This window comes from Aptenodytes forsteri, unplaced genomic scaffold (assembly GCF_000699145.1).
Source record: "Aptenodytes forsteri isolate BGI_AS27 unplaced genomic scaffold, ASM69914v1 Scaffold172, whole genome shotgun sequence".
NCBI lineage: Eukaryota > Metazoa > Chordata > Aves > Sphenisciformes > Spheniscidae > Aptenodytes > Aptenodytes forsteri.
Genome location: NW_008795018.1, coordinates 10,745,666 through 10,758,468, shown reverse-complemented (window position 1 = coordinate 10,758,468; position 12,803 = coordinate 10,745,666). Strand labels below are relative to the sequence as shown.

The 12,803-nt window shown below is 40.1% G+C and overlaps 1 protein-coding gene across 1 annotated transcript in view; it reads left to right on the top strand.

Moving 5' to 3' along the window:
• CDK14 (cyclin dependent kinase 14) overlaps positions 1–12,803 on the top strand; it is a 243,004-nt gene that overhangs the window by 79,563 nt on the left and 150,638 nt on the right. Inside the window, exon 6 of the mRNA XM_019471112.1 lies at positions 4,720–4,843. Coding sequence (XP_019326657.1) covers positions 4,720–4,843 — 124 coding nt within the window. The remainder of the gene's footprint in view (positions 1–4,719; positions 4,844–12,803) is intronic.

The window sequence follows — 12,803 nt, the reverse complement described above, 5'->3', positions numbered from 1 at the left end:
ATAAAAAACTACCTGGTAATATGTATTATGTTAATGGTTTAAAACAAGTAGGTCTAAAACTCCCAAATAATCTAGTAAACCCGAACATAAGTGAGCATTGTGTTCGATTGTGTTTATTTCCAAGGCTGTGAGATAGTACTGTGGGGATTTATTACCTCCTTTTGCCTTTGTAAATAGCCAATAATTCACAGAAGCCTGTAATATCCTCTGGATGATAAGGAGAAATACACTGGTTGCAAGCATGAGGGGAGGTGTCCTGGATTGGGTTTCTTTTTACTGGTATTTTTAGATTTGATGGCCTGTTAAGACTGAATATGGTATCGATAGATGCTGAATACACACAAGGGAATTCAGATGATTACGTGATACCCAGCTGGTGTGCTTTGATACATACAGCAAGCAGGAGCATTTGTGTTATTAGTGATGAGTGATAATAAAGCTTGTGCAGTATTGTGTATTACTTTTCAAAAGTAACTGTGCTAATACAGCAATATGAGCTTGCTAAAGGACCAGCACGTTAATGCAATCTTGCTTTCAGCTTTCTTCTGAACTGATGTGAACTCCTGGTCCAGGTTAGCTCAGCTCCATTTGCAGTCTCTTGCTGCAGAGAGAGCAGAGCCAAGAGTTTTGTGCATCTTCTATAGACTAAAAGGTTCCATATAGCTTTCTACTTCTGTATCTAGGGCCAGGTCCTTTATTCCCACAATACAACATGTGGTAAGGGAGCTCAAATGCAGGAAATCATTCAGAATTCCCTGTGTGCCACCAGGGAAAGACAGTTCTTGACTTAAAAAAGCCCCCCACAGGCCTCATTAGTCTGTTCTCTTGGGCAGCATCCTTCTTGTCATTGGGGTCCTTGATGCCTCAGTAGACAATGTGTGGAAATGGTGCATTTTCTGGAGAATCTCTCTGGGCATGTTGTGAATTTCTGCTTTTTACTTACCCCAGTATCCTTTGCCAGAAACTCCCTACCATCTCTGGGAATGGAGAGCATCTGTGTGGAGTCATCTGAGCACTTCTGCGCAGGTCACCTATGCATGAACATCCCCCTTTATCATTAGACTCATCAGAGCTTTCTGGACCTAAGTCAGAAAGTGTTAACTCACATCAGTCCCACCCGTTAGATGTGTTTTGGATGGCCTGTGTCAGTGTTTAGCTTATAGGCTCATTTGGATGAGAAGAGCTCAAGATCCTATGTGACATTCAGAGGTCAACAAGATTGTAAAGCATTCTGCTGCACATGAGCCATCTTGCAGCTTTTAGATGTGTGCATGTAATGGTCTAGGTTGTACACGCACCCAGGCTCATGAAAAACACCATGAAAGCAGGGCTGTTCATCCAGGCAGCTGGCAAGTCTTTCAGAAAATGTAATTGGTTTAAACAGGCATTTGGTCAATTGTTGCATGTAGCTCAAGGGGCTATCCAGGCCTTATACTTGAAAGACTATGTAGGTACTAACCTTTTTGTGGAGTTGAGGGCTTTCTCCTGTAAGTTTTAAGAACTGCTAATATTCTTTTAATATCACAGTCCATAAACCCCAAATTAGCTTTGATCTGCATGCATTTTTTCTCACTGACAATGAAAATTCTTCATTAAAATATGTTGCTCATTAAAGTGAGAGCTGCATAACTGTTAGGGGAAAAAAGGTATTTTTTTCATGGCTATAATAAATAAGCAAGGCGTGAAGCACAACTATTACATTTTTTTTTGATCTGAATGTAAAGTATTGAGCCTCCTAATGTTAAGCCTTGCTGAAAACCTGACTTCTAGAGACAAAACCTATTCCTGTTTTCTGTCTTTTCCAACTCTCATTACAATGACCCTTGTCATTTTGTGTCTTTCATTTTATCACCAAAACCTCTGTTCTTAGTAATAAGCTACAAACTGTACACGAGTGATGTCCTAGTTTGTTTATTACAGGTTATTTTACACTTATACAGCCTTGTGTATGACCATGCAAAAATTAAAATTGCTAACATAAAAGCTCAAGAACCACGAATCTGTATCATTTCTACCCTCACAACCAACCCATTGAAATGCATATGGAATTTGCTATTGACTCCTTTTAGAGTTGTCTTCTGGTCCGCAGGGCTGCCATCCCGTGGCCTTGGAGAAATGGCAGTTCAGTTGCTTGTTCAAAACCCCCTGCAGAAGCCCCAGGCTGAGGTTTCATAGTGATCAGAATTGAGCAAGGTAGAGGAAGGAGCAAGTGAGATCAGAGTATGACCATGATAGGTGGTATGCTGATTTCAGATCAGGTATGTGGGTAAGAGGTGATGGTACCTCATCTAGCATTCATTTCCATCCTTGTGAAAGTAATGCAGATAGTCTTGAAGGGGAACGGGTTTCTTGGAGAGAAACGGCTTTCCTCAAAGGCAGGGGAGGGAACTTGACTGTGAGAAGGCAGAAGTGTTTCCTGAGGCATCAGAAACTGTTCTTTCCCATTTGTCTTTTCTTTTTGTGGAGTGGGGAACCGTTGGGAATGGAGAGCCTATTTACTGTTCTCTCTTCCCAAGCAATCCCAAAGGGCCTGTGGTTTGCAGAATGCTCTACTGCCGGGCGTTAGTCTTGTGTTTTCACTTAAATCTTTTCACATTTAATATTACCAAATAAAAACAGAGGTGAAGAGGAAAAGAGAAAGCAACAAAACAATGGCTGCGTTTACCCTGTAACAAATTCAGGGAGATTTTTTCCCCCCTTCTCTTTCATGATCTTCCTCCAAGGAGGAAGCAATTGATACAGTGTATGTGACTGAATTAATTGACTTTCATGGAAATACTTGATGAGTACAGCATGTCTAAAAGTTTGGAATAAAACTGGTCCAAAGCTCTCCTCAAAAGTAGACGTTTATTCAGTTGAGCTGTGAAATGGTTTGGTTTTTTTCTTAGCACGTCGTGTCAAATCACTTGACTCTTTGCATTAAAGCCAAATGAAAGCCCACATTAATAAATATATTTTGAGTTATAAAGATTACAGTGCTGTAAGATAACACGATAACTGAAATTTCTTTGCATATTTAAAAATAATGTCTGAAGTTAAATACCATTGATTTAGCCTAGCAAACTGGATATTTTCCCTATCTTTTTATTAAAAAATATATTATTTTGAAGTCATTTAATAGAATTTAATTTCTATTTTAAGGCTGTAATGAAAGCCGTTTCTGCTTCCTGCCCTTATTGAATTAGTTTTTGTGTACCATGAGTTCCATTTTAACCACAATTCAAAAAGGAATGTGCATGTTACTTATTACTTTCCTGCTATTCTTTCTTTTGTTTCTGTATTTTGCTCTTAGGTTTCCTCAGCACATTGTTAGACCCAACCCTGGCAAGAAGGTGATTGATATGGCTCTTTGTGCCCTGGCTAAATAGTTAAACGTACAGTGTATTGTGTCTGCACTTGGGGAAAAAATGAAATGCAATTAAATTCATTTCAACTTCAGTAACATGACATTTCTGTTTCTTTCATGTCAGCCTTTATTCTCTTCTATAATCAGATTTTGTAACCCTTTTTATAATGTCTCCTCACTTCAGCAGTCACTAAATAGGATGCTTGTGTTGCAAGTTAATTAGGAATTCTCATGTGCCCGGGTTGAATTTTCCCAAATCTTTGGTGTGGTTTCCACATCTTCGGAGAGCACATTTCACCGGCCGCTGAGCTGTGAGCCATGAGGTCTATATCCACTCTTGAATCCTCCATGTATGGCTTTGCAAAGGCTTGTTGTGTTCCCATTTGGAAACTGTAGTATTTCTTAAAATATTTCAGGCAATAGGAAGGGTCTGTATATTAGGAGAGATTTTTCAAAACTGCAGCGAAAACTCCTTGGAAACGATTGTTCACCCTTTGTATTGACAAAATCCATGAGGGTAACACTTACAGCCTTTCACAGCAGGTGCCAGTAAGAATGCAGGAGACTGATGGGAGAGGAGATGAAAAGGGGAGGCAAAAGATCTCCATCATCCAGCTTTTTGTTCATAATTGTAAATTACAAAACTACACAATATCAATGCTTAGCTCTAGGGAAAGCATTTGTAGAGTCCAGTGAAGGGTTAAAAGAAACATGGGGGATGAGTTAGGTTCCTATCTAAATTTACCTTAAAGACTATTATAAGTAGGTTTCAAAAGTCATCTTTAGGTTCAGTGAGAATTATTATTTCCTAATGAAAAACACATAAGCAACTCCCATTAAAAAAAAACTTGGAAGGAGAAAACCTATCATACTTGCAGATTTCCTTGGGTACTCAGGCATTATTGTTATAGTATTAATTTCTTCTTTGTTTTAGCTCCACTGTCCCATCCCCCAGCCTTATCTCCCCATCCCTATCCACCCTCTACTGTTGTTTCCTATAATTAGTGAAGATACACATCTGTCTCCAGGCTACCACCTAATCTCTAAGGCCATATGGGTAAATGGAGTATAATTATAATTTGGTAGAAATTGAGCTTTCTGCACATGGTTGTATTGCTCTTGTTCTTTTTAAAGCAGGCAGATTGAATCTATGATATAGTAGCGCTTGGAGGCTGGGGTTAGTCCTTGCAAAGTACATATTTTTTAGATAGAAATTTCATTGTGTTAAATTTGGGTGGGAATTACGCCAGTTTGGGAGGAATTCTGAGCCAATGTTACCACAATATGCAAGCACCCTACATATTGTGAAGAAATCACCTGTGGTTATATGCAAAATATTAACAGAGGTCATTTTTTGTCCCCCTCTTTTTCAGTTATTTTTATTTCAGTTGCTGCGAGGACTGTCTTACATCCACCAGCGTTACATTTTGCACAGGGACCTGAAACCACAGAATCTTCTGATCAGTGACACGGGGGAGTTAAAGCTGGCAGACTTTGGTAGGCAAGCAGTTAATTACAAGTCTCTTATAATGTTGTAGGAATGTCAGACAGATGGTTCCATTGATTTCTCTTCCCCCCACCCTATTCCTTAGACACACCTTCTTCATTGTAGATAATTGCGCATTTTTCTCCTGAGTGAAGAAATTGATTATGGTCAACAAAATGCTTGATTAAAAGGGAGCAAGTGAAAAACAAATATATACTCCAGTTCTCACAAGGAAGATAATGCTGAAACTATTTAAATTTTATTTACCATGAGACCTCTGAATTAGAATTTAAAACCTTTAGAAAGAAAAGAAAAAAAATAGAGAGAGACCTGAGGAAATACAGACTATATGAAGAGCACAATCACTTCATGGAAGCAGCTCTAGGGTTGTGGAGATCTGGGTTAACTTTCATAAAATGGTCATTGAAAGAGACAGAAGGACACAAGAATAAATATCCCTTCTAAAGAATAAAGGAAACTAGGATAACCTGGACTGCTTTCAGTATCCATCACTCCCTTACGGGGAAGCCTTATGTGGAGTATAAAGTCAGGGGAAATTGTCCACTAAAATGTTAGCCGGTTTGCCTTTTTTCATTTTTTAAAATTTTTTTTTAAATACTTTCTAGTGGCTACACCAGGGCAAGTACTCTTTCCTCTGAAAACCATTGTGAATGCAGATGTGGAAAATGGCAATATTTTTCTTTAGTGGTTTTTACAAAATGTTGTAGGAATTTCTTTCTTTCCTGTAGGTCAACTTCTCAGCTACTGATTCCAGCAGAACTTCTGAAGTAAGCTGAAAATGTGACCTATCAGCTTTTTTAAAATGTCTTTTATTTTTATGACTGCTACCCACATCGGGCTTCACATTTCATGCAGCAGCAGTAATGAGGGAGCCTTATGTGCTAATTGGCAATTTCACTGTTAATGTAGTCATGTTTTTTTGTCTTTTAATTAGCGTTACTGCAATTAACAGCTCAGTGTGTATTTGCTATGCTGGAGAAGGGAACAGGACTTCAGGTGGACACAGTCCACAAGAACTTGATTGACCTTTGGATTGTAAGGCAATTAGAGAAATAGTATTAGAAACAATTATTATCTGGTTTTACATACCATTTTCTGTTGCTGTTTTTCAAAACTTGGAAGATGCCAGAAGCATTTTAAGGATATGCTTAAAAAAAGCATTCCTGCATGTTGCATATTACTACGAGATTTTTATCTCTTCAATACATGAAACAGGTGAATCATTAAGTGGGTTTGTAGTGAAATATGAGTTAGTCCTCTGTTGAAGGTGCTGTGCTGTTTGAGATGACTAGTTTTGTTGTATCATTTCTATGTATAAAACGCTATGAACTTACCTGACTTCCAAGTATCCCTGTATTCTAAGTCCTTCAAGAGATTGTGATGATGGTGCTCTAGCTTTGGTGGACACTGAAAACTCTGTAGATGATCTTACAAATGTTTCATACCGTGTGGGAGTTTTGCAGGGGTGGAGGTGGGTGGGTGTTGCTGAAGCTCTATGGCTTTTGTGGCTGGGGAAAGGGAGGCTGTAAACTTTTCAGCTGTGTTTTTTAAGAAAACAAAAAAACCCACCTTTCACCAGCACTGTTAAATGCCTTGCTGGAGGCGTGAACCTATCAATGAAATGTCCAGCTCAGATACAGGTTAACCTCTCTCTGGTTGTATTGCCTGATGTTCCCATAGAGCAGATGAAGGGGTGGGACATTTGTTTTCGCCCTGCTGTAGTAGGAAATGTAACCATCACTTCTGATGAAATTAGTGCCTCATTGTGGCACTAGGCTAAATATCCCAGTGATGACATCAAAGGCAGGATTTTCCCAGCTTTGTGTTGGCAGGAATTTAAGGCTGACTATTGTGTATTATTTTGGGAGACAGACTAGATTTGTATAAGTACAACCAAAAAGAAATACCCAGTAGTAGACATATGAATGTGTAATATTGTGGAGAAGATTTTTTTCTCTTGTAACTTTGTCCTGACCTAACAGAAACATCTGCGTAATCTACTCTCATACACTGAGAGAAGATTATATATCTCCATTTTTTTTTTAAAGCTAGATTTTCTTTCATGGCTCATGACCTCGTAAAATTGAAAACCAGATGGGTTAAATTTCTCTTCTGAGAACCAAGATGAAGAATTAGAAGTGATGAGGTTAAAGTCTAAAGGGTCATGACCTCTTTCACTGGAGGCATGAGAAATGAGAGCACACGCGTGTGCTCTCTGTGTGCACCCCTGTACATATTTCTTATTTAAACATTATGTTATTATAGCTCATCTTCTACCTTCCCAGTACGAAAGACGCTTCTTAAACAAGACGTAAAATACAGTCCTGTTTCTCTTTATGTTTTTCTCCCACGAATGACTAATTCGCAATAATGCATTTGGAAAGGAAGTGGGTTTAGATTGCATATTTGATTAATTACATGAGGAGCAGTATGGAAATTAGAGAGGTGGGTGTTTTGCTTTCAAATGCACTCAAGGCAGGAGAGAACCTATCAAGAAATCAGTTTCTGTCAGAGATAGGGTTGACTTTGCTAGCATAATAAATATAAAATCCTAGAGCAAAAGCCTTTTAGTCTCTAAGGACAAGACCTTCAGATTTTGGTTTCATAAGTTTGCAAAAAATCAACAGCATGGCTGAAGTTTTTCATTTGGCGTCGGGCTTATTTAATCTCCTCAGTGTAGGATATCAAATACTTAAAAGCAGGCTCTAGTGGATCATAGTTCTTGAATAAACAAGGTAAAAGAAAGGCTATTCATGCCTGCCAGTGCATTGCACTGCGGCTGAAGTGGAATCTTTGAATAACCGTGGGCATGTGTTTTTCTACAGCAGGGCTCCCAGACATAGATACTGCACTGTGTGGGAGTGTCTTTTGTTCAGATGAACGGTGGTTTGCTTTTCTGTTCATTGTGCTATAGCTGCTAGGAAATGAGCATTTATGAGAAGACTCAGCAGTCAAATGAAAAGGGAGAACAGAACATAGAGGCTTTATCAAATTAAAAATGGATGAGCTATAAAAAATGGCTTTCTTGAGAAGATATAATAGGGGAGACTACACCTTGAATAATTGTTGCTATGAAAAATAGTCCTTGAACTCCATTCCTGCATTCTTTTTTTCAATCTAATTAAAATTCCAGAGGAAATTAAAGTGTATTAGGAATTCTCCTTATGAAATCAAGTGCAAGAATTATTTTTGATCCTGTGGTGTGAATTTGGCTGTCTACGGGTTTGTTTATTTTCCCCTGCACATGTCTGTCTTGGCTAGAAATGAAGTATTATAAACCTTTAATGAGTAACACCATAAGCAATCAGAAACTTAAATGAATAGAGCTTGTGCTTAATGCTAGTTACCACACAGACTGGGCTCCATAGCTGTTCCTTAGCCTTTGGTTAGTGATTTCTTCACTTTAACTTTTTTTTGCACTGTATACAGATGCATTTATTTGGCCTTCGGATGTGTATTGACTTCAAAAAAGAAAATCTTTGAACCTTCGTTTAGGAAAGTCATTACACAGTTTTAAAAGCCAAGGTATGTTTCTAGAATAAATGCATTTATCTTAACTATAAACAGTGTCAAATGGCTGTATGGCAGTGGATAGGAGCATGAACTCAAAGATCAAGCAGTAAGAATATCTTTTTTTCAAGAGTTAGTTGCGATCAGGTGATTAGTAATCTAAGCAAAATAGTTATCTAAGCAAATATGTGATTTGTATTCATATTGAACGTATTATAACCAGTGCCATATGTCATTTCAGTGATCCATTATTTTCAAAATGTCACTTTGAACCTCTAAGAAATACGTACCAAAGACCATAGAAGCAAATATAGATGAAAACACTGGAGGAACAGACAAGCTCTGCTAGGCATATTGTCTTTGACTCTGCATGAGGGTGCTTGTGAGTGGCCACAGGCAGAAGGGTCTGGGGTGTTGGAAGGGTTTAGATGGTAGCAACAGAAGCTCTGTGAGGAGATTAAGGCATCAGGGAGGAAAATGTGTTGAGGTGAAGGAGGAGGTGGGCAACAACAAGGTGTTGAGGAGGCAAAGGTAAGATGCTGGAAGAGCATGAGGGAGAGAAGCAATAAGTGGTTGTGGAAAATGTAGGCCCAGTGCTAAGTGGGGCAGCTGATGTAATCACAGCAGACTCTGATAAGACTGAGGTGCTCCATGACTTCCTTATCTTGGTCTTCATGAATAAGATCTCACAGGCCTTTGTTCTCAGAGATGGGGTTCAGGGATGAAAGGGGTAAGTGGAAGAGAATTGAGTTAGGGATCTGATCTTCTGAGAAATCTTGACCCATGCAAGTTCATGGGTCCAGGCAGGAGGCCTCCTGAGGGTACTGGGAAAACAGACTGATGTCATTGTCAGGCTGCTCTCTATCATCTTTGAAAGACTATGTAGATTGGGCGAGGTCCCCAATAATATTAATGTTGTACCCATTTTCAAGAAGGGCAAGAAGGAAGGTCTGGGGTACTGCAGGTTGGTCAGCCACCATCCCTGGGAAAATGATGGAGCGAGTCTGCTTGGAAGTCATTTCTGTACCTGTGAAGAAAGTGCCAGTTTTAATCAAGGTAAATCATGTTTGATCCATGGGATTTTCTTCTGTAATGAAATGACTCGCTCTGGAGTCTCCCAGTACCTAAGAGAGGGTTACCAAGAGGATGGTGGTGCATAGCAGGAAGGTGCTCTTTACTGAGGTGCACGGTGGGAGAATGAGGTATAATGGTCATAAGTTGAAACAGAACTGGGTATAAGGATGGAAATGTTCACTATGAGAGGTACTTCAGCATTGGAGCAGCCCAGAGAGGTGGTGAAATCTCCATTTGCTTCACTGACTGGACAAAGCCTTGATCAATCTGGCTGGTTGGACTAGGTGAATTCTCCTTCTTGTGTGGTTCTGTGACTCAGTGTATACCATGCTTTTTTTGTTTTGGTTTTTTTTTAGTGATTGGGTATTGGCATTTAGCTATTGTGTATACTGATATAAATAAAGATTGGCTAATCAGTTATGTTTGCATCCAGATTATCATACTTAATGAACTCCAGCACCAAGTCCCTAAATAGCTGATAACAATCAAGTAGGAGGTAGGTCCCACCTTCCATCCATGTGGGACTTTCCAGGAAGGATTTACTTTTTTTGTGCCTTGTTTCTTATTCTCTGTCCCAAAACATCCACTAACAGCCTAATATTCTGACTCTTCCAGGGACAATATGGACCTTTAATCTGATGATAGTATGGTTACTCTTAAATATCTTTAGTTAGAATAATTTTGTGCTTTCTGGGTTGAAAAGTATGTGGTTATACTTGTTAGAAATTTTCAGATACAATGTTTATATAGCTTTTAAAGGTAGGTACACGGACATCACCTTTCAATGCATTGAGAAAATCCTCAGGGCACGGGTGTAGAGGACGAAATGTTTAAACTTGACTAGCATGTGAGGCAGTGGTAGCTCTTCTGAGGCTGTGAGAGAAATTTGCCAAATTACTAATAGGGCCCCTGTCCTGCTTTATCTGTGAGCTGATCAACCTGCTGCTGGGGATTGTATTTCAGGGGATTGCTTGTTTGTGAAACTTCCCTGCAGCCTCCTTTCCCATTTGTCTTTTCTGCTAGGCTTGCAATAGAAGTGAACTGCACAAAGTGGGTGGATAAGAAGTTTGAAGACCTGTTTGGTCTCTATTTTGGATTGTGCAGTTATTCTAAGTGCCAGGACCTCTGGTGTAGTCACATCTTTTAATTGGGATAACATTCTTTTTAGTATGTACACTGACCGTCTCACTATGCCATGGCTCCAACACACAGTGTATGACTATGACTATGCAGGTACCTGAGAGGCAGAAGTGCAAAATATGATTTCAAAGTATGAAACAGCACGTCTAGAAGGTATTGTTAGCTTGACTATAATTTGCAAGGATGGGAAAACTTGCTGATTGATATTATTATTGTTGTTGTTGTTGTTGTTGTTGTTGTTACTTGAATAGACATTTCCCCTTCCCTCCTGTTTTCTGCCCTGATTTTTGTTAGGTTTGGTCCTTTAAAAAAATCTTCAAACTGCGGTAACACCACAACAAATTCTAGTGTCAACTGAGCACCACATAGCCGCTCGCTCACCCTCCCCACCCCACCCCAGTGGGATGGGGGAGAGAATCAGGGGGGGAAAAAAAAAGTAAAACCGCAATTGCTCACCACCCTCTGACCAATGCCCAGCCAGTCCCCGAGCAGCGATCGCTGCCCCCGGCCAACTCCCCCCAGTTTATGTACTGAGCATGACGTCATATCGTATGGAATATCCCTTTGGCCAGTTGGGGTCAGCTGTCCTGGCTGTGCCCCCTCCCTGTGCACCTGGCAGAGCATGGGAAGCTGAAAAGTCCTTGACTTAGTATAAGCACTACTTACACCGATGTTTTAGTTGTTGCTATTATCAACATTATTCTCATACTAAATCCAAAACACAGCACTGTACCAGCTACTAGGAAGAAAATTATCTCTATCCCAGCCAAAATCAGGACAGTGAGAAAGAGCATCAGGCACTTAGTGCTGTAGTGCTTGTTCCTGCAGTCAGAGAGTTGCTCTTTCTCGTTTGTGGGAGTGGGGTTTGGAGAGAAAAACAGCATGAGAATCTTCATGGAAGTGTCTTTGCTTTACTCTCTGACTGGCCCTGAATCTTTTTCTGTCAGCTTTTTGTTGTCTTTGGGGATCTCCTTGGGTGAGTAAGGAGCTGCAGGAGGTCTGCATTGTGGTGGAAGTCCTGCCTTAGGCTTTCACAGTTTTGTTAATATAAAGCCCTGTGATGTAGTAAAAGAAAAAATCAAGTAAATGTGACTGAACCATGCATTCTTCTAGATACATAGGATGATTAATAATAGATAACAGGAGCAAAGAGGCTTGAGGTTTGTAATAAAGAGAATTATACTCAACGGAGTTACAGTTTAAAACTGCAGCTGAGTATTAAAAAGGATGTTTCTATGAATTTCCATATAGATTTTTCTGTGGGGACCATGTTGGGGATATGTCACGAGGGACAAGACTATTGCTGTATAGTTTAGTGTTAAAATGATTAAAGCTATGTTGACAACTTGAAAAAAAATTAGTTCTTTTTTCACAGTAAGAATCCCATAAGGAATTTCTTTATAATGTACCATGTAAGATTCATATGAAAGGTTGGATAGCATAAAAGATTGCTTGCATGGATAACTGCTATGTTTTTCTGTGTAAATGCTCCACAGAGTATCAATTCTTGAAGATGCTGGTATAAGGAGTTGTCACGGTGCCTAAAGAGCTGGTACTTTATATTGTTGGTGAAGCTTGATGACATTGTTTGCAAAACTCCTCTGAGAGTGCCTCTAGTTATGCAGGCTGGCTACCTCCGATCTTCCTGGCTTCAAGTGAGCTTGAGGAACAGCGGGCTGTGGCGCTGCAGCCACCTGGCATTCAGGGTGAGCTGTAGGAGCAGCCTGGGTCACTTCTGAGGCAGCTGACCCACAGCAGGCTCCTGCTGCCTCAACAGCAGGCCTTGTTGGGGCTGTAAAAATGGTGGAAGCTGTCTGGATTTTTGTTATCAGAGGCTGCTATGGATAAAGGGAACAGCTTACCCCAAATGTAGGTCCACAGATGCCTCTAACACCCTCTCTGAATTGAACAGAGAAAGAAAAAGGCATGTCTTGCCCATATTCCTGTGGCAGGTTGCTGTTAGCATGGGAGCAGCCTGTTCCCATCTGATAACAGCCTTTGAAATCTGTAGAATTTGTTCTTGTTACCCCCCAGGAAGGTCAGTAATGGATTTCTTTGAGGGCTCTATTTCTATTAAATATTCGGGACAACCAAGGGATCAGGCCCAGCCAGCACGGGTTCATGAAAGGCAGGTCCTGCTTGACCAACCTGATCTCCTTCTATGACCAGGTGACCTGCCTAGTGGATGAGGGAAAGGCTGTGGATGTGGTCTACCCGGACTTCAGT